This window comes from Manis pentadactyla, chromosome 1, assembly GCF_030020395.1.
Source record: "Manis pentadactyla isolate mManPen7 chromosome 1, mManPen7.hap1, whole genome shotgun sequence".
NCBI lineage: Eukaryota > Metazoa > Chordata > Mammalia > Pholidota > Manidae > Manis > Manis pentadactyla.
Genome location: NC_080019.1, coordinates 212,243,172 through 212,268,662, shown reverse-complemented (window position 1 = coordinate 212,268,662; position 25,491 = coordinate 212,243,172). Strand labels below are relative to the sequence as shown.

General features: G+C 42.2%; 2 protein-coding genes across 7 annotated transcripts in view; one reads left to right on the top strand and one right to left on the bottom strand.

Moving 5' to 3' along the window:
* Positions 1-18,060, top strand: part of TRNT1 (tRNA nucleotidyl transferase 1) — a 31,817-nt gene extending 13,757 nt beyond the window's left edge. The window contains exons 5-8 of one of the 3 annotated variants that reach the window (XM_036878557.2): positions 285-478; positions 1,156-1,409; positions 1,601-1,883; positions 17,927-18,060. In XM_036878557.2, the coding sequence (XP_036734452.2) occupies positions 285-478; positions 1,156-1,409; positions 1,601-1,849 (697 nt within the window). In that variant the 3' untranslated portion in view covers positions 1,850-1,883; positions 17,927-18,060. Of the gene's footprint in view, positions 1-284; positions 479-1,155; positions 1,410-1,600; positions 1,884-2,123; positions 5,594-17,926 lie in introns of those variants that run through there. The other 2 variants (XM_036878556.2, XM_036878559.2) reach the window with 2 other exon arrangements.
* Positions 3,459-22,800, bottom strand: CRBN (cereblon). 4 transcript variants are annotated; one of them, XM_036878561.2, is made up of 11 exons: positions 22,650-22,799; positions 18,822-18,934; positions 18,029-18,231; positions 17,081-17,230; positions 12,732-12,891; positions 7,632-7,694; positions 6,754-6,838; positions 6,054-6,169; positions 5,584-5,648; positions 5,011-5,142; positions 3,459-4,156 (listed from the first exon to the last, which is right to left on the bottom strand). In XM_036878561.2, the coding sequence occupies exons 1-11, from the start codon at positions 22,714-22,716 to the stop codon at positions 3,976-3,978; spliced, it is 1,335 nt and encodes a 444-aa protein (XP_036734456.1). In that variant the 5' UTR covers positions 22,717-22,799; the 3' UTR covers positions 3,459-3,975. The 4 variants fall into 4 exon arrangements, with proteins under 4 accessions (XP_036734456.1, XP_036734457.1, XP_057363181.1 ...); XM_036878562.2 differs by having other exon boundaries at positions 18,822-18,931; positions 22,650-22,747; XM_057507198.1 differs by lacking the exon at positions 5,011-5,142 and having other exon boundaries at positions 22,650-22,800.
* Positions 22,801-25,491: the final 2,691 nt, after the last annotated feature.

The following is a 25,491-nucleotide window of genomic DNA, read 5'->3' as shown; positions in this document are numbered from 1 at the left end:
GGGGTTTGGAGTCCAAGGGAGGAGAGAGGGGATTCTAGTTGTAACTTTCAGGGGCCCACTTAGACTTTATAGGATCTCAGGTTTTCTTACCAGGGAAGAAAAGAGAAGGGGGAAAGGTGGCCAGGGGATGTCTGAGGTCCCGAGATCCCTCCTTGACTTATTAACTAAATCTCTGTTGTTTCTGATTAAATTGACATGTGGCACAGTACTGGCAAAATGAAAAACTAATTTTTCTGATATTTGCCAACACAGAGGAGATACACCCTGAGAATTTTGTGTTGTAGGTTTTATGGGAGAATCGTAGACAAACCTGGTGACCACGATCCTGAGACTCTGGAAGCAATTGCAGCAAATGCAAAAGGCTTGGCTGGAATATCAGGAGAGAGAATTTGGGTGGAACTGAAAAAAATTCTTGTTGGTAACCATGTAAATCATTTGGTTCACCTCATCTACGACCTTGATGTGGCTCCTTACATAGGTGAGCACAAGTTAAGAAGTGTTTGATGTTTTGGTAGTGAAACATCTGGTATATAATACTGTAAGAAAGAAATGTTTGACTAATTCTAAAAAGAGAAATGGAATGTTTTCAAACCCAACATACGTGGAGGTCCAGCGGAGGTCAGCTTTGTCGGGGATAGGAAGCAGCTCACAGGCAGCAGGCTGTCATGGGGTCGGGCAGACCTGGGTTTGAATGTGGCTTTGGTGCACCAGCTTTGACTGCAGTTCCTTAACCATCAGCCTCTAAATCTAAAAGATCTAATGGAAGGGCTGAGAGTACATGTCAAACATTTGGAAGACTGGCATACTTTGGAAAACTTGGGTCTACTTGCAATAAAGACAAAATTATTTTTAAGCAGGGGGTGGGGGTTCTGTCAGTGGGTAGTCAGGAATCTGGAGTATGTGTCCCTTGGGAATCTGACCCTGCCGTCAGCGTGGCCTCTGGACCTCCTGGTATCGCTTAGTAAGGGACACACAGTATGGGCGACGACAGCGAGGGTGGTTTCCCTGTGAGCTGGCGCATCAGATCGGACCAGTAGTGAGGGGTAGCGCCAGGGCGTTTCTGTGTACTGAACAGTTGCTTCAGGTTCTGAGCGTTTGTACTGAATTTATTATACCCTATACAGATGAAAAAGTGCTTTTTTTCCCCCCCTACAGGCCTACCTGCTAATGCAAGTTTAGAAGAATTTAATAAAGTCAGTAAAAATGTTGAAGGTTTTTCACCAAAGCCAATGACTCTTCTGGCCTCATTATTCAAAGTACAGGATGATGTCACAAAGTTGGATTTGAGGTTGAAGATTTCAAAAGAAGAGAAAAACCTTGGTTTATTTATAGTTAAAAACAGGAGAGATTTAATTAAAGCAACAGATAATTCAGAGCCATTGAAACCCTATCAAGACTTCATTATAGATGTAAGTATATACTAGGCTTGGCCAGAATGTAAATCTTCTTCACTAGTTAATACTAAGACCCACTGGGATTCTGTGAATTCCATTTATGGTCAGTGAAAGCAGTCACATCAGTATTTACTTAAATTTAGGATAAGATCAATTAGCAAGTGTCTAATGTGTGATGCAACTAAATGTTTGCTTTTGGCATTTAGTCTAGAGAGGCTGATGCAACCGCCCGTGTGTGTGAGCTACTGAAATACCAAGGGGAGCCCGCCCTCCTGAAGCACATGCAGCAGTGGTCCATCCCTCCTTTTCCTGTCAGTGGCCATGACATCAGAAAAGTGGGCATTTCTTCAGGAAAAGAAATTGGGGCTCTACTCCAGCAGTTACGAGAACAGTGGAAGAAAAGTGGCTACCAAATGGAGAAGGATGAACTTCTGAGTTACATAAGGAAGACCTAAAGTGGACTGTAGCTGCTACTGAACAGAAAATTTGGTAAGACTTAGATTTTTTCCCCTCCTCCTCCTGAGTGAGATTTTTAAGAGACTGGGCTGAATAAAAGCCATTTTACGGGACCTCTCGAGAAGAAGGTCTGTCTTATTTTGTGACACGTAGTTTTATTTCAGGCACTTAACCTACTCCTAATCTGATTTCTATCTATGAATCTGGTAATTTTCTTGGAACAGTTCCTACCCCTTTTGTTCTAGGCTTTAAGTTTTTTCTTTTTTTGCATAGGGCATTACTAAGATGGATCTTAAAAAGGGGTAACTGTCTTAAAGAAAAGTGTTTGCAACTGAAAGAACTGAGTTATTTAAGGTCTTATCTGAATTACAGAATAATCTTGTGCCTGAAAATAGGTGACAGATCTGTATGAAATGTCCTATTTAGATGTCCCAGGGGGCTGGAATTTGTACAAGGTGTGTTGGACTGGTTTGTTGAGGTTGTTGACACATCCTGTTAGTGATTTCCTTCACTGTGCACTCCAAGCCTGGGAAAGGTTAGCTTGAGGGTTCTCCTCTTGGGCCTGTTATTTTCATAAGCATTTTCCTTGGGTTTGGAAGATCATGTGTGTGGTACCTGAGTATCAATCAGGTGGCCTGTATATGCAAGTGACAATACCCCTGCCCTTTGGAGTCCATTTCTTTCACTAATGAAAAGGGTAAGCCTATATAATTTGTTCTTTCAAGATTTGAGCCCTAAATATTTTTCATTGGGTAAATTTTCATTGGGTAAATAGGTACATAGCACGTTATTTCAACTGTGACATTCTGGTTTTCCTTACTGTGTGGGCAAATACCAATTTCAGATCTTAGGAAAGCATATTTCTGTTGAAGCCCAGCTAACAGGAAGTGTGACACACAGAGTACTAACCGAGGCTACACTGCACTCATTTGGACCCAACATTGTAGAATCCCAGGTTTGTCATGTACAAAAACACTTAAAATAGTAGTATATGCATGTTTTTATGTATCAGAGTAGTTTTTATTTGCAAGTGTCAATTTAGCAGTCTGAGTAAACCCTGCAGGGGGCAAATGTTCCCTCTGCCACTGCTTTAGATGGTGATGTAAAGGTGCTGCTAAGAAGACAAAGTAGTTTGCAAAAAACATTACCACCATCCTGGGCTTGTGAAACAAGGCCTAGGCTAAAAAACCGACAGCATTTTTGAGCTGCTCTTCCTTTACTTGCTTTACGTGCTACGCAATAGAACACACAGTTTGTGGTAAAAGACAAGTTTTTGACCTAAAACAAAGTTTATAGTACACATGTGAAAGGATCCAATAAAACCTTGAAGGTTTAGGCAAAGAGGTAGGTAGCAAATTGGTCTAATTCTAGAACTTGACTAGAACTTGAAAATTAGATCTAAGGTTGTTGTATATTATTTAAAATGAATGTTTAATTTCATTTTTCTCTTAAAGAGTCTCAACTCTGAACAAAACAACCTTTAACTTATCCCTTCTAGTGTCTGTGCTTCAGAGTTCACTGTACCAAAGTTTAAGGTGAACCTAATCACAATCATAGTTCAAACACGCACATGAAAACAGAGGGGGGATGGGGGAGCAGCCCAGAATGTATAGCTTTTAACTCTCTTTAATATATTTTCAAAATTTACAAATGAGTATCAGAAGTATTCAAACAAAAAAATTAAAATAATAACATTGCCTGGCCTCCTTCCAAAAGGGACATGTGCTGGCTACTCTAGCTTTTGGAACTTGAGCTATTTGGAGCACTGATAACAGACATGCTATTCCGTTCAGAAGCAGATGATTAACCTCACATTGCAGGAAATGCAAATACGCTTTGTGCCAGAAACAGTCTCATCCCTTTCAGAGATGTCTTCATGTCCTACTGATGACATGCCACTAGGCAGCTCAGAGTCCACAAGGTAATGGCACCTGAAGTTGGTATTCCTAAAAACAAAGCATTCTGGTCTGCTTTTTAGCCTCCTCACATACCCTTCAACTAAGAAACTGCAACTTTCCATGTAATGTTACTTTTTACTTAGGTATGCATAAAGAGCAGTTATTTCCAAAGCAAATCTGGTTTTAGAATACCAACTTGATAAATAATGTTATCCTACCGTGTTGCTTTACAAGCAGAGTATTACTTTGTCTGGGCTTATATCATCTTCAGTGTCTGGGATTGTGGGTAACAGAGCTGATCTAGTCAAACCCCAAAATTTTTGGGGTGACATATCTTTTTTAGTGGCAGTAAATTTCCATCCAATATGGCTCGCACAGATCCTGCACTGGGCAATGGTCCAGGCATACCTGCAGAGAGAGAGAGAGGCATCAGCTACAGAAATGCATCGCTGTCCCCTAAGCCTACACAGAAACACATCACCAAGACAGACCTGAGGCAAATTCTAAAGATTGAGAAGAACAAATACCAGAACAAACTTTCTAATTTGTATGTTTCATTATGGTAAGGCATCCATTTTTACATATGAGTTATTTTTTTCCTCAGTGCCAAGAGAAAGTAATATTAATAGGAGTTCCTTTACAGAAACTGCTGGTTACCAAGATCACATTCTACTACAGCTGCTTTTCCTTTGTTGTTTGGTATCACTGTCAGCCTAGAAACACACACTTCTGTGAGCATCACACTTAGGGAATTGGGGGAGAAGATAAGATTTTTAACAGATATTTAATCTCAGAAATACAAGCCGTGTCATGTAAGAAGATACTCAGTCCAACTGGCAAGATGAGTGTATCACTGTTCCCCACTCAGCCTGCCTTTTTCAAAAGAAAAGGCTGACCTAGGATTTACTGGACAGAAGACAAAGAGAGTTCCTGGGTGGTGCTGCTGGCCTGGAGTTAATACTTTGAAAAACCAAGGCCTACTAGGCCAAGCACAGTTGAGTGCTTTCTGTACCTTCATCTATTAGATGTGCTTCAGGTACAGTTTCCCAAGTTATAAAGCAGTTGATTCAGAATGAGCTGACAGGACTAGGAAGTTTGGATGAACTGTGTAACTTTTTTACTCAAGTAGCTGTTTGTAGCCATTCATGAAATGAAAGGCTTGAAAATTATCTGCTATATTACAACAACTCTGCTTAAGATTCTTGAGTTTTTCTGTTTTCTGCCCAGTTAAGACAAAACCAAAAAAGTCACCACCATGTTACCCGGGAAACCAGCTGTGCTCTGTGGAAGGCCGGCCTATTAGATTCAGGTTGCAAGCCTTATACACGGTAAGCGTCTCGTGCACGTATCCGTGGGGATTCACGTAAGCTGCCATCGGCCCACATAAGGATAAACTAAAACAGAATGAGCACAGAGTCAAGGCCACATGAATTCTAGTGGTTAGATTTTTAAAAAGAACAGATTTTAAAAACAGTTACAGATTTTAACCACTTCAGTAGTAGCAGAATCTTAGTACAAAAACAGGAGGTTGGCAGCCACTTGTAGTCTCAAGATACAGGTGTGTATGTGTGTGTATATAGTACAATACACTGAGCTCACCTTCACCTAAAGGAATCTCAGAGCGGAAATGCAGGCACAAGGCACTGCGTGGTCATCCCTGGGCAGGCATCGTAAGCTAAGACACAGTGTATGCTCAGCAGCATGTCCCACTTTACCTTGGGCTGTTTGTGCCCACAGCCTTCATTTAAGTCCTTATGATGTTGTTACATAATGCACAGATTTTCAACAAAGATTAGGGGGAAATGTAATTACTAAAAATGTAATAAAGAACTCACCTGAATATTTCATTTTTGGTTGTGATTTCTGTTTCTTGACATTGTTTACAGCAAAGGGATGTACACTAAAAAAATTTACATTCATGTCATTAAGTAATTGCACACAGCTCATTGAAAAACTTCTCTAAGCAGTTTATATGCCCCTGCATGTTTCCTCCCAACATTCAAAAACACTTTTAAAGATGGAGCAAGAATCTGAGATGGGCTGTTCACATATAGTGACTGATATAACTGTAGCTGTACCATGAAGAAATCAAGTGTTTTCACAAACTCTTAAGTATTTGAACGTAATGTTATTTGAGTTTCTATGATGCCCAATGTAATTTTTATCCTTTAAAACATTTTGAATGTGAGTTTTCTAACTGCACGACCATGTGCCTAGACCGTCTAGGCAGCTACTCCGCTCGTCCCAACAGCACAGCACAGCTGCACGCCGACGGGGGGGGGGGAAATGCGCGCGCTTTACTCACCTTGTTCATGATGTCTAGTTCACAGCGCAGTCGCTGGATCGCACTGCCGATTTTAAGGAGCTGAATTCTTAATACATCATCAATAGGAAGACAGGCAGCTACTCTGTAAGAAAAATCTTGGAGACACAGTGGGTTTTTCAACTTTAAACTTAGGAAGCAGGTAGATACCAAGTATATCATGACTCAGATAAACCTTTCTCTACAAGGTCCCCAAAGACCAGGTTCCACACAGTGACAGACAATACTAAAATATACCAACTACTAACTATATACTCTTATAAACATGAAATCCACGTTAAGTAAAAGATGTCACTTACTTGCTTAGAGACTAGAAAAATAACTAACCTGTACCTAATACACAGATACAGGTTAATAAGGTCAGTCCTAAAACTGGGGTCACTTTGTAAAACTACTTTAAACAACAGGGAAAGGAGATTCTTTACACTTAGAAAGTGTTTCTATGCGTGAGCTATGTACTGTGATTTGAAGTTCTTACGAAAACCCTGCCTGAAATCGGGGCACAGAACTTAACAACTGTTACATTAGCTACAAAACAGTAATTTTTTAAGCTGCTCTAAGCAAGAGCTTTGCGTACACACTTGAGAATAAAAAAATACTAAACTTTTGTTCTCATTAAAGTCTAAATAACTTCTTTTGGTAAGAAGACATCAGGCCACAGGAAGGAAACGATGTTTCATACCTATTGGATTTGAAGGAAGAGAATCCTCTTTGAGATTTTCATCCCACTCACGTAGCTGTTTCTTGATTCTATCCATTAAGGTTTCCTTGTTAGAAATAAAAGCAGCCGTAATAAGGTGCACGGAACTTTACATTGTCACCTGTCCAACTCTTAACAGAACTAATACCTTGATAGCAACTGAAGAAAGATCACTATGTAGTTAAATCTGAGCCCCAGTTTCGACATATCTGCCTTCCACAAACAAGCCAAGTCCGAGTCCAGCCCCTCAGTCCGCAGCCAGGCTGGCTCCTCCAGCCTCTCTCACAGCCTGTCTGGGGGCCCTGCTCCCAGCTCGCTGCCCTGCAGGTACGGTGTACGCACTGCTTGGAACTGGCCTCTCTGGTCCCCATTTCTGACTCAGTCCATAGGGACTGCAGGGCCCGCACTATCTTCCTACAAGTGTATGCGAGACAGCCTCTTGTGCGCTGTTTACTTGTAATGGCTCTGAAGCTGCTGGAGGGCAGAGGGCGATATAGTTTCCTTTAATGTTGTGTACATGATAAGGGCTCAAAATCTGCTTGTGTAGTTTTCCCAGGACTTGAGTTTGTGGGAAAGGTGATTCACCAAGGGAAGTGACTTAACATTTGTTGAATGTGTACTACGTGGCAAGTATAAGAGCTGCCATTTTCCCCATTTAAAAAAACCCCTTTAGAGATGTAATCTGCTCCAAGCCACAGAGAAAACTGTGTGTGTGTGTAAAACCCAGATCCTCTGAAGTATTCCAACTGTCTCCCAGTGAGTTTTGCAAGATGTGGCAATGCATACTCTTAAAACCCGAGGAGTGTAAACAACGGCCCTTCTGACGTGGCTTACCCCAAAAGAATATTCAAGGTACTTACGGCATCATATAAGGAATACAACCAGCGAGGCCATGAAGTTAAATTTGCACAATGAAACTTTCTCTGAAAACAACCAAAAAAAAGTCACTTAAAAAAACCTATAGAATAAGATTCCTCTGGTGGAAAGCAACATCTGAAAAAAGCATTTTGACTCAAGAAAGGATTTCCTAATTTCAGAAAGATGGAAAATTCTGTGGACAATCCTCTAGTAGATAATAATTAAATATGACCATCATGATTTTATATCCTTCAAGTATATACTGCAACTAGAATCCTGATTCTTAATGTAAGAATTCAAATATTAAAATTTCAATGCTAAAGACAACTTAGTAAAAATAAGATGAGCCGGAAGAGGACTAAACATCACACCTCTATGGACTACGTCATCTGCCTTGACACTAGTAATTACTTGTGCATTATCTGCAGTGAAAGCCCCATAGTGTAATCTGAACTGTGTCAGAACTTTAGATGGCTCTCCCTGAGTCCTCCAGAGACCGGCAGCGGCAAGAACTAAATGATGGTATACGCTTGAGACTTCATGGTCAAGTCCCCTGTTTTATAAAACTGGGAGAAATGAGAAAACCATTATGTATCTCCAGTTGTTGTATTTTGGGATCTGAATCCATATAAAAATGTGAATTAATATTCAGTGGGAAGACCAAATAATTAAGATGCCAGTGCTCAAAGTATTCAATGCAATACTAATGATAACTGGATTTTAGAAGCATAATTTAAAATTTATCTTGAAGAATAAACATGTAAATACAACCAAGAATATTTGGGAAGAGAAGTGGTATAAGAGAAAAATGATTGAAAGGATGCATTCCCGCCCGCAGTGCTAACAACAACACACATTGGAAACCTAAACATCAACTAACAATACTTCAGGGCATTAGAACATGTTACATTATGGAATACTCTCCACCCCATCAAAGAAGGTACGTCAAACCGACAGAATGAAGAGTGATCACATTTTTCTCAGTAAGCAGAGCCTGACAGACAGATCTCTGGTTGTCATCAGTGACCAACAGGCACGGCAGGACACACGAGACAAGGTACAAAAGTAATAACGCACCTGAAAAAGGACTTTACCAGAGTGGAACAAGAAAAGCAAGTGAACGTTCACCAAAATAAAAGGGAAACCCTAGGCTTGCAGCTACAAGACCAATGATCAGGCATGGAGTGAGGAAATGTGGGCCCTAGCACAGGTACACGGACCTGGGGCCCGCCAGCAGGACATGACCAGCAGGCTGCAGAGCTCATCCCTTCTGCCCTCCCTAGTCTTCCCCAGCTCTGGGAGCTGAGACAGTACTCTTCTGTGATGGTGAGCAATGGGAGCTCCGTCAGGAGCCAGGATGCCGGGGAGGAGGCCCGAGTCAACCTGAGGAGCATTTAGTTTGGAGCTGCTACGTGAACAGGCACGGGCTTGGTCTGGGAGGCCCACAGACTACTTACACCAACAGGTTTTTTTACTGAGATTTTTTGGCCCAATATAGTTCTTGCATTTGAAGCAACCCAAAGACAGTCCGGGATGAACTCCAAGTACAGAGGTGCCTTGTTTGACTGCACTTGACCACACTATACTTGGCAGACACTGCATCTTCACACCTCACCACGCAAGATGTGTGGCGACCCTGCTCTGCACATGTCTGCTGGCACCATCCTCCCAGCATTTGCCCCCTTTGTGCCTCTCTTACCTTTTGGTAATTCTTGCAGTATTTCAAACTGTTTCATCATTTTTGTATTTGCTATTTTGATCTGTGATGAATGATGTCACTATTATAATGGTTCGGGGGCAACACCCTTCATAACCTGACAGATAAATGCAGTGTGTTAACTGCTCTACCCACCAGCTGTTTCCCTCTCCTGGGCCTGCCCAGTCCCTGCGACACAACACTGAAATCAGGCCACTCGCAAACCAAAATGGTGTCCAAGTGAGCAAGTTGAAAGGAAGGGCCACACATCTCCTTTTACGTCAAAATCTAGAAACAATGAAGCTAAGTGAGGAAAGCATGTCAAAAAACAAAAACTAAAGCTGGGCCGCTCACTCAATTATAAGGGGTACTCTGGTGAACACATGACTTAAAAGGAAGCAAAAACAGTCTTATTGTCAATATAGACAGAGCTGTCAATGCTGGGGGCTAGTGAAGGGCGTTCCATTCCACACTGTACACTACACAGCCCGTCAGGCCCTGGGGAAACACCGATCGTTAGACCACACCTAGCAACAGCCTGCTTAGGAAGGTACTCTGAGAATACCCACCATAAATCACAGAAGCAATTGCCCTGTCGGTCAGTGATTCCACTTCTCAAAATTACATCTGATGACCTGTATGGAAGGTCATTTGTACACACACTGAGCACACAGCTGTCATCCATAAGGGACTGGTTATGCAAAGGATAGTGTATCCATGAAAGTACAGCTTTGAAAAGAAGGAAGCAGTGTCCAAAACTGACACACAGAATTTCATACACAGTTAACAGAGAATAAGGTCCAGGACAGCATATATCCTTTCACAGTGAGGAGGAGGAGGACAGGTGCAAGAGTATTTACTTGGGCATTCATAAAGAAACTGTTGGAAGAAGACTAAGAAATTGACCTGTTGAGGGCCCTGCCCTTCTGAATGGGCGCTCACGTCCGCCCTGCTCTGTAGGATAAGCCGGAGGGGCCGTGGCTTTCACAGCAGCAGGGACTAGAACAATGGTCATCGACCCTTCTTAATATGTTCCCAAATTTGATTTCTTTTTCACATTTCATATTCAACACTTCGTGGGCTTTATAAACAAGCAGACAGTCTGGGTAGCAGGGAGTGCCTGTAAGTAGAGGTCAGAGAGCAGTCTCCCCACTCCTGGAGAAGCCCACTGCCATAAAGCCAGTGAGGAAAGACACTGGGCTAGGAAAGGAGACACGTGAACAGTACTCTGAAACACCGAATCACAGAGCACGCAAGGCCTCCGGCCGAAAGTGGGTTTGGGGAGTTTCCTGACTGCCAGTCATTAGGGACATCTCTAACGCTCCCTTGTCAGAGGAGAGTACATACAGGGAACATTCTGGAAGCTACATAACTAAGTCATTTGGGATGGTTGGTTCTCAATTGAAAATGTTCAGAGGTTACACGGTTTCTTGGTTCACTGAATACAGCTCAGGAAGAGCACACTGCTGGAGCCTACCCTCACTACCCTTTAGCAGGGAAAGTGTGTGGCCACCCGATCCGCTTGAGTCAGCTTAACATCACATAAGCATTTCCCAATTTTGACCACATTAACCACCTCAGACATGGACACACATGGATGCACTGCTTCAAACTGCGGTGGGACGTACAAACCAGATACAAATAGGTTCCACAAAGAAAGGAATTGTGGCCCTAGACTGTCTAACGAGAAGCAGCCTCACATCCCCCAGCTCCATGATAAGTGAGTGTTCAGGAAATGGGGCAACACGTCGCACCACTGGGGCAGCACCACCACACGTGGGCTTCCTGCCGACATATCCACTGTCTTCTCCCTGCATCGGGCTCCAGTTTTGATGCGCACAGAATGGCTCTAACTGGTCTCTCCAAAATGGAACAGGGCTGAGAGGTCATCTGGAGTCCAAAATGGATAAGCTAGCAATTCCTCTTGGCAGAGTGATCTAGATCCAAATTCCAGAACCTAAAAAACTCTACTCAAACGCAAGGGAACCCGTTAAACCCAACTCTGAAGTAGACATGGGATAAAGCCATGTATCTTAAAACCTTTTAGGCCTCTCTCATTACTTAGTGCTTTCTGGTTAGTCCTGGGTGAGTATGAGAATAACTGAAAGCTGATGTTTGAGAGTCCAGAATTGTTATATTATCAGACAAAAAAGACAACACAGAAAGGCCAGAAGATCTGGTCTTTGCACACTTGTGGCTTCTGGCCCTTGTGAGCCAGTGACAACCCACAGCAAAGGCCAAGTCCGAATGCCCTGGGACCAAGCTGCGTTGCTGTGACCACACACTGTTAGTCTCAAGGTTGCTTGGACTCTTAAGCAGTCTAGTTATAACTTTCTTAGTAGCTTGTCTTAGAAACACTGAAACACATAAAACCATGCTTCAGACTGGTCAAGTGAGATACAGAGTAACAAGACCAAGAAGTCTACACACACCCGGTTATGAGCCTGATGCCCAGCAGGCAGCCTTCCCGCCTATGAAGATCTCCCTGAAAACTGGATTAATTCTACCGCAAGAATGTTAAAACTGGCAGGACGCAGACTACTGTATGAAACCCCTTTAGGAATAATCTATATGATGTACATAAAATTAGGATCCTATTCTAATTTACATAAAATTAAAACCTGCACTCGTCTACCTGACAGAGGGTAAGGGATGATTAATGTAGGAGTTTTCAGGTTACAATGGTAATTGTTTTCCATACTTTTAAAAGATACACCTCAATAAAACAATTTGTTCTAAATTTGTTTTAAATTAAGAAATGAGTACTCTTTTCCTTTAGGCAGAAATGGTAAAAACTTAATGTTTTATCCTCAAAACTGGTACATCTCACAGATGAGTAGAAACAAGCTTCATCCATTTTTTTCTAAGAGAAAGGATGATCCGGTTAAAACGATTATATACCTATGAATTAAGGCCCAAACAAGCAATACTTTTAAAGAGCATGCCATCTCAAGCCAATTTTGGTGATGTGACTGGCATTGTACAAAAAGATGGCTAAAACACAGCTTTTCTTTCAGAAGTGCAGAAGTAAAACATACTCTACTACTGCTGTGCTACCAGAAACTTTCCTTTCCGTAAGAAAATCTGTTTATGACTCAAGAGCCAAACATCTGATCTGATGATAGTTTAGCAGGTGATTACTATACAATTAAAAAACAAAAAGCTATTAACTAATATACGACAGACATGCTAGCAAGAACACCCGGGAGCGCTGTGACCTATGACGCCTTCTGCAAACTACTTTACATAAATGGCTGCCTACAGAAGCTTTAGAACCTCTAGCTTTGATCAAATGCAGCTACAGTACTGCCAGAGGTGTCTGGGAAATGAATCATGAGAGTTTTTTTTTTCTTAAAAAACAACCTTGTCTTCATTTTGGAGGATGCATAAAAAATTAGTTTCTCACCTTCTGGTATTTCTGCCACCATTTATATGAACACTCGTCTTCCCATGAGACAGGTTTTGAAGGAAATATCTGGCACTTATTGAGGGATTCTAACTGAACTGCAGACATGGTTGAAGGCAATACACATTCAGGAAGAATTTGCACTTTAGCTTGCTGGATTCTAGAATGAAAAGAACCAAGCATGGTGTTCACTTTTAATATAAACTAACTCAAACTATTAAGTTTCTAAACATCACGAGTAATTTTAAATACTAAGACTTTCAAACTCCTTTAAACATATTGATCAAATGCAGATATCAACATACAGGGAATTTTCAGAAAATGCTGTATTTCACAAGTTACACCAAAGTTAAAGAAAGCCTAAGGTTATGGGTTTTTAATCTCACTGTGGGAGATCTCTACATTTCAGGTAAATACAGTTTATAAATGAAGTTAAAAAAAGGCAAATACAACCAACTGCTTCTGCATACCTCGATACTTATCAATGAATTTCTTAGCCACTCTCTGACACCCCACCCCTCCCAGCTCCCTGTCTCCTCATACCACCTGACTTACACTTGTCCCTTCTCATTAAGTGCAATCTAATCCAAGGAAGAGAAAATCAAGAACCCATTCACATGGATGAGTTAAAATAAGACTGGAGAACTACATGTCTTTATTTCTATGTGCAGTCCTTTTCTTGTTCTCAAACATTTAACTTGAATACACAAAGAATCAAAATATGCATTACCTATACTTAAAAATTACTTACAATTCTCATAAGAGTAAAGTCCTCATCTCCAAAATGCTACTTGTGAGTATCATAATTGCAAACATCATGAACTAATGCTATCAGGAAGGCTGTATTCTATGAGCTTTTCCCTAAGGAGGCACTGTTATCTCCTAGAGTATAGCTTTTGAAATATAGAATGCTTCAGTACATTCAAATGCTGAGCACATCACTGTCAGATTGACAAAGTTAAATATATTAAAAGTGTCTTTCATCATTAATCATGTTTAGGAATTCTATGGTGGTCTTTCATATTAACCACTGTCTTGACCCACAAAAATTTAGGGGTCAATCTTTTTATTAAATGGAAACAACTAAGTGTGTCTGAAAATACATGTTTACCTTAATGGTACTATTAGATTCACTCCACTAATTCCATTCTTTCCTGCAAGCTCAAATTTATGTTTATATGACTTTGGAAAATGTAAAAAAAAAGAAGAAGAAAAGGCTGTGTCCAAACTGTATTAAAATGTTCTCACACTAGAGTTCATTAAAAAGTGAACTTTAATGTATGACATATGAACATAAATTCTTGGTAATCAAATTTTTAAAGCAAAAGTGTATACCATTCTATAGAAATTTTTAAAAACCTGCTTCTTCATTACGGTCATTGTAACTAAATTAAGAATTATGTTTTATCCAACTATTATATAACATTTTGTTATGATCAAAACATTTATGTTACTGGAATCGGCTTACTGATCATTTTAATAATTAGTCTACAGTGAAAGTGGTCCGTCTTGCCCTGCAAGGTTAAGCAATGATGTTACTTGTGTTAAGCGTGCCCAGGGTCTCTGCTCACACACACAGCTCGGTTCTCTCCCAGCAGCTAATTTGTTTTTAACATGAGCTACTTTTGTTTCTTCTCACCTGTTTATGGCAGTTTTGTGATTATGGTTACATAACTTATGCAACATAAAAACCAATGAAATATGAATACAAAAATAAACTTGCTTTAAGAAATACTAAGTTGAGCCATAAAAAAAACTTTAAAATTTGCTTCAGACAGTTCTGACAGTAGAGAGAAAAAAATGCACAAATCTGGAAGGATTCTGCACTCAGACTGCCTTGTGATTACTTTGGGAATCTCTCTGTAAAGAAAAACTACAAATATAAACTGTAGAAACATGAAGCATAATGAGAGTGGTTTATGTAAGAAAAGACTAATGCCATCTCCAATCTGCAGACCCAATTCAACAGAAGTTATCTTGTCTCTGCATCAAATGAAAAATGAATGAAGGTACAGTTATACATTTTAAGTTAGAATAAAATGTCTAAGATATATACCTTTAACTACCTAGGCTTTGCAGCTTTATTTAACTTGACAGGTAAGAACTTCTCTTATAATTCCAAATGGGATATTAATCTCCTTTCTCTCCACATACTAAGAGATGCTGTAGAATTTCTGAGGGGTTTTATAGTGATGCAATAATATACTTTTTACAAAAATTTATTTTTCAAAACAAATTTGTGTGTTCAGAACATGTCAAAGACAAAGAGTCTTAACCTAGGAAAGGTTATAAGACAACATCTAATTTTTACATCTGAAGGGTCACTTATATCAAAGAAAAATGACTGATACCCGTTCCTACTTTGCTGAAAAGGAAATTGGCGTAACTTTCAAACATGCTATGGAGGAATGCTGGTCTCGTGGAAAGAGCACTGGTTTGGGAAGTCGGGGACCTATAAGCAATGCCCTGTTGCTTACTAGTTGCATAACTTAGGGCAAATCACTTAATTTCACCAGTATATTAATCTTTCTAGGTTTTCTTATTTGGAAAAAGAGAAGTAAATAAATACTTGATGATCTCCACAGATTCTTTCTTCCATCCCACCTTTTCTAGTGAAGGTAGCTCTAGGACAAGTGAGACAGTGCAGCCAGAGAAATCTCATTCCATGGATGCCTCTTACATGAAGACAGTCATGTCGTGAGAGGCCTTAGTGTGTCTATGAAACACAGAGGCAATGCACTCTTTCCAAGTCCTGTTCAGCCCCATCAGTTCGACGTTAATCTTTACTAGAGTCAAACATGTTCTTGGACCTGTTTTCAGACTTAATGGTTTACTGCCATCTTGTGTTCAAAATAATTTTCCCACAATCAAAAGTCATTGATATCAACACAGTCTCAGAAATACACTTTCTTAATACAGTATTCACAGATCATTAAATTTTTATAAGAAGGAGGATAGGAAGTACTTTAAAAATGAAACTGATACTAAAATCTGTACTAACAAAACAGCTTGCTAATTACGACTACGTGGCACCCTCATGAGGGCATTCTTTCATTCACTCATTTAACATTCATGGTCCTAAACGAAGCATGTAAGGAAGTCTCAGTCACTGTCCTCGAGCAGCTCGTGTACCGAGACAGACAGAGATGCAAACCAGTAAGGACAGGACAGCACCCTCGCTGCTGTGCGAGCCGACACAGTAAGGGTTCTGGGGGAGGACCCCGGGGAACCACGGCGGGACAACTACAGCCCCCCTCACGCTCTGGCGCCCCGCCCCTACACCTTCTGTGCTCTCTAGCCCAAAAGGGTTTCCTCACACATCTCTACACGTGTGACTCAGCAATATCCAAGCATGCCCACTATGTAAGCAAAACAGACCACCTCTGAATTGCCATGTGTTCGGAAGGTAGTACCCGTGCCACACAGGTCTGACGAAATTTTGAGCTCTGTTTATAGCTAAGAGCAATTCACTAGGACCAGGCAGACCCCAGAATCTGAATCTGGCCAAGATTTCCCAGGTGATTCCTATGTACCAGAGTTGAAGAACCACACCCCTAAGAGAAACATATGATGATCAGGAAAAATACTTTACTTGTTTTTGATTTTTGGAAGGGTAAAGTGAGGTGAACTGGATTTTTAAAAAATGAGGTTAGTATTCCTTAAACTTGTCAAAACGCCCTAAACACAACAGCCATGCCAACGTGGTAACAGCCAGAACTTACACGCAGAGGGTTCCACAATTCACAAGGTACAGAAACAACAAGCATTATCTGATCACCTATTATCTATGTAACACATTTACGTGTGATAAAAATTCACCCTGGGGTGGACACTAACTAGGTGGTGTCTACAGCTCACATGGAGCAGCTGGCAGGTGAGCACGGTGGCTTCCGGAGAGCAGGGGAACGCTGCGGATACAGCCACCCAGCGAGCTCTGCGGGGGAGCCGAGCTCTGGCCTCTCCATGCCTTTTCGCTCAGAAGAGAGGTCTTCAATCTCTAAGAAGCCAGGCCCTCACTGACACTCCTTGGGTTTATGTTACTGTTCTCAACCCTGGGAGGATGTTAAAGTCACCTGGAAATCATGGCAAAAGATGGTGCAGCCTCAACCCAGACTAAACCACTGTCCAGGGTTGGGAAATGAGGCTGGAACTGAAGCTTCTATCGTTTTAAAAACTTCCAGGTGATTTGGCTCCAAAGCCAAGATGCCAACAACTAAGCCCTAGCTAGTTACCAAAGGAAAGAGAACTAAACGTTACAAAATGTGAAGGGTGAGTGTAACAGAAACATATCAGAAAACCAATTAATCTTAGGACGTGCACTTGGTTTTAAGATACATAGTATTTCTTACCCATCGGACTGTGTTCTTAGCTCAAGGACTTTGAACCTCTGTCTCCCAACTGCTTTCACTTTCACTATCTCGATTCCAAAGTCCTGTTCTTCCCGGTAGGCATATATCTCTGCTGTGGTTCCAAACTGGGCTTCCCTTTCCTGTATATTACTTCCAAGGTAAATTTTAAAAGGAAACAGGTTAGAACATTAAATTTTTGAATATGCAAAGATGGCAAAAGCAACACATACAGGAGAATGATTCACAGCAATCAGCCCTTAAGGCAAAGGTACTCTAATTTTATTTATTTTAAAATCACATATAAGGAGGCTTCAGGAAGGACAATCAGAGCACTGAGGAAAAGAATCAATTGCTCGTCACTGACCATGATCTAGGACGGAGAGGGGTTTAAACTCTCATTCCCCAAACCAACCACGATTCCTTCAGTCCTACAGACCATGTGTGCTGCTGCTTAGCAGCACTGTACTGAGGCGGGGCTTCCTATAGGCACCTCCTGCCTCTACCAGCATTTGCTGCCAGTTGCCCGAGGATACCTGAAATCCAGTCCGAGTGCCCACCGTCTTTGGGGCACTGCTTATGAATTTTTGAGAGAGAGAAAAGTGCAAGCCATTCTTTTGTAAAAGTAATACTTTACAATAAAATGTGAAAACCCTTTATCTTTAAAGAGCAACAGTTCTTGAAAATAAGGTTCTAGAACTGTTTTTTAAATTAAATATTAATGATTTAAAAAATTTTGAATACTAGGAAGTCCAACTCTGCATATGTCTGATCTAGACAATAATGGTAACAACACAAACACTCCAACTTGCATTTTCAATCTTTTCCTCAAAATCTTTCACTTCACAGACACCCAATCTCCCATGGCCACAGAACAATGCTCGGCTTTTGCTTTACCACTAACCTTACGCGAGGGAGAATGTGGTCGGCAAATTCACCCTAAGAGGTTACCTGTACGCGAGAACTGCAAAGGTCCTGTCTTTCTGGATTAAATTCCGCACCATGCTGACTTCTTGAGGGTGAAAAAGCTGAAGAGGTAACGTCTGCCCGGGAATGAGAATCATCATGACCTGGGGCAGCACTGGGATCACCTGGCAGCTGTCGTCATCGTGCAGGGTCCTGCCGTGGAACTCTTCCATGTCGGCGCCCAGATACTGTCGAAGGACACACACAGGCGCACGTCAGCACAGATGCGTAACACAGACACACGCTCTACAACTGAGGAGCAAATCGGATGAAAACAAATATAAACAGAAGGTACAGATACACATTTTATAATAAAGTTGGTGTACTGACATTCCACATGGAAATCTACTTTTGACTCAGAATTTCCAGTATTTTGTGATCAAACTCTCACATACAAAATTAAAAGCAATTTTTTACTTAAAAACACTTTATTCTAAGATATCTCTGTCCAAATATCAAAAATGACTAGTATAAAATGTTAGTATGTTAAATAACACCCCTGTAAGCAAGTAGTACAGAGGGTAAGAAGTACTTTAGTTAGCTCCACTACTAGCAAAAACCTGAGGAGACAATTCCACAAAGAACTACACCAGGACAGAGTGTAAAACTGCTTGGAAATCACAGCTGAGGGTGTTTATCTATCAGCAAATGGCCTGCATCCTCATCCACATTGTGAGGCAATATCCAATAATGCTAAAATCAGTCCTGCTTTTAGGAACTTTTATCTATAGTTAAATGTATGTATTTGTCATATTAGATCCGTCGGTAAGTGACATACTGTGTGTGATGTCGGCAGACTGGTGTCAAAGTTTATGACGTTCGGTTTCTGGGCGTCTTTGCTATCCTGGTCTTCAACCTCCATTTCAATTTCATCTTCTTCCTCGCTCTCTGCTGTAAAAGCAGAGTTATTATAAGAAAAGAACCAGACAGATGAAAATGTCCAAGCTGTGTTCCCCTTCAAAAGCGTAATTCCTTTATGAAGATCCCGAGCCCTTGAAGAGGGCCTTCTCAACACCACTTACATTTGGTCATCTCCACAGTATGGTCAAGAGGCGGGCCGGGGCCTATGCTCAGCTCTGCCTCTACTTTTTTTTAACTAATTTTTAATTTTTAAATAGTTTTTAAGATTCACAGAAAGGTTGCAAAGATAGTACAGAGCATTCCTGTAATCTCTAACATCCAATTTCCCCTACAGTTGACAGCTTATATAAGAATACTACATTTGTCTCAACTAAGGAATCAGCACTGGGATATTACTACTAACTAAAGTCCTTATTTTATTCGGGTTTCCTTAGTTTCGAGCTAATGCCTTTTTTCTGTTCAAGAATCCACTCCAGGACACTGCTTTACATTGGCGATCTCGTCTCCTTAGGCTCCTCAGGGCTGCTCTCCCGGACCTGCTTGTTTCGATGGCCTCCACAGTCGAGGAGTACTGGTCAGACCCTTTTGGAGTGTGTGCCTGATTAGGATTTGTTGGATGTTACTATCAGGATTACACTTTGGTTATGCATTTTGGGGAGGAAGACCTCAGAGGTGAAGGGCTGTTTCCACTGCATTAAATCCAGGGTCCATACTATCACTACAACATGTCACTGCTGATGTTGACCTTCATCACCTGGCCACCTGGCCAAGGAAGTATGTCAGGTTTCTCCACTGCAAAGTTACGATTTCCTCCCTTCCACACTGTACACTTTGGAAACTCCTCACTAGGCAAAACCCACATTTACTGGGTGAGGGGTTATACTCCAGCTCCTTGAAGAGGGAGTATCTGCATAAATTATTGGCAATTCCTCTGTAAAAGAGATCTGTCTCTTCTCCCTTGCCAGTAACTAATTCTGACTCCTGAGACTACTCATTCTACCTGATTAAAACAGACTCCACCTCTAAAAAATGATAGGGATGAATTAGACAATCTCTAAGGTTTTAAACCCTTCAAGAATTCCTACAGAAGACAGGAAGGAGGAGGCAGGGGAGGAAGGACAAAAGGGAAGAAGAGCTGTTAATTAAAACTGAAAAAAGATATCACTTCTACCCGAAGAAAAATTTTCACAAGCAGTCACATCACTCCCCTGCTATCACTATAATATTTAAACATGAAATATTTGTAATCATTTTACTATGGATTTTTTCTTGAAGTTTTAAATTGAAAAATAAAGTTTGTATGAAAAATAAGACATATTTTAAAGGAAGTGTCTTAGAAAGCTTTCTCCACAACAGATGTTTTAGGTTCTGAAAACTAAACTGATCTAGTTTAAAAACCTTATGTTACCAATTACAGGGATGGAAATTAGAAAAAGCTACACTCTCTGGGTGCTGTTGTGTTAAATGGGAGTCTGTCCTTTTCAAGCCAGCTTCAGGTTAAAACACTCGTCGTGGACCAGGGGTTCTCAAGCAGGAGTGATTTTGCCCCTCAGTAGATTTTTGGAAATGTCTGGAAATATTTTTGGTTTGTCACAACTAGAAGAGTCCTACTGCTATCTCGTTGGCAGAGGCCAGGAATACTGCTAAACACCATACAAGCCACAGAACAAACCCTCACAACACAGAATTCTCCAGTCCCAAAGGCCAAATGTCTCAAGGTTGAGAAACCCTGGCCTAGACAAACCACAGAGATCTGCTCAATCTCCTTTCTGACCTCATTTTTCTTGTACTTTTAAATGCCCCCAATAAACTTCTCAGCAGATAAAACATTATGGAGAGACCCACTTGATTGATCCCTTACATAAAGCTTAGAAGATCAACTATTAGCTGAAAGGCTAAAATTTGTAACGTAAAATTTTACATTTTAACTGTTCTTACTTCTAGTCTCTAAATGATTTCCTTATATGCAGTAGTCTTCTCATAAATATGGCTGACACCCATTTTCTCCTATTTGGCTGTTTATTAATGTTTCCTTTGGCCAAGAGAGATTCTTTGTATCTTAAATATTAAGCCATTTCCATAGCACCTAAAGAGGACTGCTCTTCAAAACAACTCATACTACATGGATTTACAGGTAATCCAATGTTTCTGTACAAATTAAATTCATGTATGATTTAGAAAAGCATCATTATTGTATTATAACCTCTCTGGGTCCTTCACTGCTCGTATTTTTGGACAAAACACACACTGTTGAGAACCACCAGGGTGAAGTCTGATGACTCAGCTTATGCGGGAACCCATGTGAGGGCGGACATAGCATCAGTAGCCCTCTCTTCTCTCCACCATCCTCCCTGAAACGCTGGACCTGGCACCGACAGAGAGGGGCTGATGTCTGTGAAAGGAACAACAGCTCAGCTCTTCCGTTGAAGGCTGACCCATCTTTACGCCAGTTCAGCTAGGATGGCGTCAGGAACAACCACTGACTTTGACTCTGATTTGGTTTTATACAAAAGGCCCCTTCTGTATGCATTTAATCTCCTCCTCCTATCCATGCAACTCCCATGGACAAATCAATCCTCTCAGCACCTTTTCTTAGCCAAATGCCTGAAACACACAACAGTTCCTTGGCAACCCACAGGAAAAAACAAAACAAAACCAACACCACTGGCAAGAGATGCAAACTCCCCAACTACCCTCAACCTAAGTCCGAGGCCACCTTCTCTACAACCCCACCCGAAGTACATGCTTTGAGTATCTGCAGACACACCTCACAGTGCTTTTCCCAGTTCCTCTGAAAAACCATAATAGCATTCACGTATCAGGCCCTAAATCACCTACCAGCTTACCAGCTATATTTTGAGGAGCCTCATGTAGAGATTATATATAAAACTCAAGTATCACAATGGGTATCATACCTCTTGGTCACTTCCAAGACACTCAAACACACTTCCTGCCTTACAGTGAAGGTACTTAGCTAATGGCTTCAGTTTGGCTGATAACACCTTTTGTAAAACATCTGATCTATAGCACTCCACGACAAGTCAGCACAATTATCACATGTATTTTTTCTAACAGTATGTGAACATAAGACCAAGGTCTAATTTTTTGCAAAACATAAAGAAAAGAGAAAATTGACTTTAACATCACACTCCTTAGTCTAATTCAGCATATCCTACCACGTGCTTGAACTCCGCACCTGAGAAAAACAGACCAAAGACTGCCTTGGCAGTGAAGTGGTTGAGAAATGCCGGCTATGCCGACAGACTCAGCTGGACTGCTCACTGCAAATGTGTGACCTTGGGCAAGTCATTAAACTAAACTGCCAATCCATTTCTCACCAAATCGGGATGTAGGGAGGATTAAACATTGAAGTGCATGCAAAGCGCATACTGCAGGGCCTACGACGGTCCATCCACGAATGGCAGCTGTCACTCATTTCTCAAAGGGACGAAGTCCCGGAAAAGTAATGGCTGCTAACCTGACCCGGCCCCCCACGTCGGTCCATTTCCAGACCGCTGCCTCGGAGCCCCGGCGGACAAAAAGGTCAGGGTCCCCGTCCCTGTGAAGCCTCGCCCCCGGCCCGCGGCGACCCAGCAGGGACGGGAGCGCCGCGACTCGGTTGCAGGCCGGGGGCTGCCGTGCGACCGCTTCCCGGTGCGGCCCCGCCGCCCGCCCGTCTCCTCCGCGCCACTCGCAGCTCCGGCCTCGCCCTTCCCGCCGCTAAGGACCGGCCCTGGGAGGTTACCGGGCAGGAGTGGCAGGTGGTTGCCCATGTTGCGCGCAGCGTCCTGCGGGTCTCGCTCGTCGGCCATGTCTGTTTACCCGCAGAGGAGCCCGGGATGGGGCGGTGCCCGGGAGGAGCCGAGCTGCGCAGCCGCCGCCCGCACCCGGGCCACAGCGCCCCCTGGCGGCCCCGGCGCACACGCACAGCTGCCGAGCCCTCGCCTGTTCCAGCCCCCGGTATGGCGACCACAGGCGGGGAAACTGAGGCCCAGATGCTTGGCTCCACCTCGCTCAGGGGCGGGGAGCAAACGGAAATTCGTTTATGCAGCCTTAGTTCCAATTCTTAACATAAAAAATGTCTGTTTAGAGACTAGGAAAATGCATCAGTTATTCTGAGCGTGGTTGGATGCTAGCTGATTTTAACAATTTTCAGTGTCCACATATATTCTAAAATTAGCATGTATTAATCAGAAACAAATACTTGAGATGATGATTACACAGAATAGAACACGGCCTCTGACTGGTCCGTAAGACTGTCAGAATATAAAACAGCCTACTCACTAAGACTTCAACCAAGTAAAAATACGTCATCACACGGCAAAGAAGGGGCCAAGGTGTGCAAAAGTGAATAGAATCCCGGTATAGCAGCGGTGCTGTGAATGGCAAGATTTTTGTTTGAACGATGGACAAAAGTTGTCTTTTGTGTCTTTTCAACATCATTTTTTTCAGTAAAAGGGGAAAACTGAAAAATGTTTAACTGAAATAAAATAATCTAAAAATGGTGGGGAGGAGAGGGGTGAGAGGAGGAGGCAGCACTGTTCTGGAGAAAACAGTAAGGAATCTGAGATTTTAAAAAACTGTTCAGAAAATTGGCCTCACCAGTAGTTAAAGGCCAAAAACCTCCCAGTGAGGCAGGCTCGTGAATCCATTCTCTGTCATCTGACCTTGCCCAGAAATCACTCCGCAGCCTTGGGCAAATTATTTATGACCTCAGGGCTCAGTTTACCCATTTGCAAAAGGAGAATGGACGCAGTATTGTCCCAGGTGTGTTCCGGTTAATCGAGGCTGCGGGATCAATGCCAGCATCGCCTTTTATGGCCAGGTTTATGACAACCTCGTGGAATATGTTGTTATGACCGGTGGCAGTGGGAGGGTCACTCCAGTTAGCTGAAGGATGACTCCCTGCCAGAATGCCAGGAAAGCAAATGCCCGACAGAACAGAATGATGAGGGAGTAACTGGCAGAGGGGCCAGGGGGCGAGGGTGAACGCGGGTATCATGCATATATACATGTTTCATGCCATCGCCTTTCCATCTCACCATGGTCTGCACAACTTCAATAAACTGCTTACCTGCAGCAGGAGTTTCTTTACACAGCAAACATCTGGCCTCTAAATAAGGAAGCTCTGACCTCCCATAGTGCTCCCAGAGGTGGCACCGCAGAACTGGGCCTGTACCCTGGATCAACCAAGAACCCTGTGGACAAGACAGGACAGCTGTGAGCCTGGCGGGGTCAGAAGATGTGGCTAGAAAAACATTAGCTCATTTGTTCCTCTGTGCGCCGCTCCAGGGTCACTGAGGCTACCATCTGCTTATCTTTTTTTCCCCCTCCATTCACATTCGCCATCTGCTCCCTCCTTCATTGCATCCTTCCAGAGTCTACCCAGTCATCCAGAGACACATCGTTCAATAGGCATAACACCATGATATCCTTGAACAAAAACATCACAGCAAGGAGGTTTCTTGGATTAAGCCCTAGTTGATACAACCAAACAGGAAAGCATGATCATTCACCATTTATTTTTAATTCAGCAACTTTATCCTGAAACAGTGTCATACTGAGTTCCTCACATTTCTTCTTGCTTGCAAGGAACTCTGCAAACCAGAGGGAAAGGAACTATATGGGTTCATAGATTGTCACCTTATAGCTCAATAATTAACTTCAATAGTACATAATTCAGGTAGGAATTAAGATGAGAGAAAATGAGAATGTGTGAAGAAAAAGCCCACTGCTCTTTTGGTTTCTGTCTTCTATACTCTATTCGCAGCAAGGGATATACATACTGAGAAGAGAAATTCTGACTCCCTTCTGTTTTTTGTATTATCTGTATCTTTTCTGATGTGTTAAAGAATGCTACTACCTTGCTCTAAGCAGTCAAGACTCTCTTGCCTGGATTACTGCAATAGCCTCAACACTGGTTTCCTGCTTTCCGTCTTTGGTGCCTACAGCTCATTCTCAACAAAGTAGCCAGAGTGGTCCTGTTAAAGCAAGTCAGATCACATGACTGCCCCGCTCAGACCCCTACCTTCACTCCCCTCTCCCTGTAGGCCAATTCTTCCCCGTGGCCCTCAGGGTTCTTTTCATGCATGGGGGGCTTCCACAGCCCTCCCTGACTCCCCTTTACTACTAGGCTGTCCAGGGTCTCACTCCTCTACATCAATCCTGACCTTCGTGCTCCACAACCAAGTGGGGGCCACTCCCACCTCAGGGCCTTTGCACTGACAACCTGGAATGCTCTTCCCTCAGTAATGCATAGCTTGCTCCCTTATATATTCTGGATCTTAGATTAAGGGCCTCTCCTTACGGAGTCCTTCCCAGACTACCTAGTATCTCAGTGCAAGCCCACCCCATTCCCATCATTCTCTCTTCTCCTCCCCTATTGTAGTTTCCTTCAAAGCATTTATCATTTTCTAAAATCCTATGAGGCTTCCTTTTCAAAACTGGCCTCCTCCTCCAAGAATGTAAGCTCAGTGGGGAAGTCAGAGATGTCTGCCTCTTTTGTTTACTTTTGTGTCCCAGGGGGTCGGCAAAGAATCTGGCTCTTAATAAGGGCTCAAAAAACATTTATCAAATGCATGCATGCA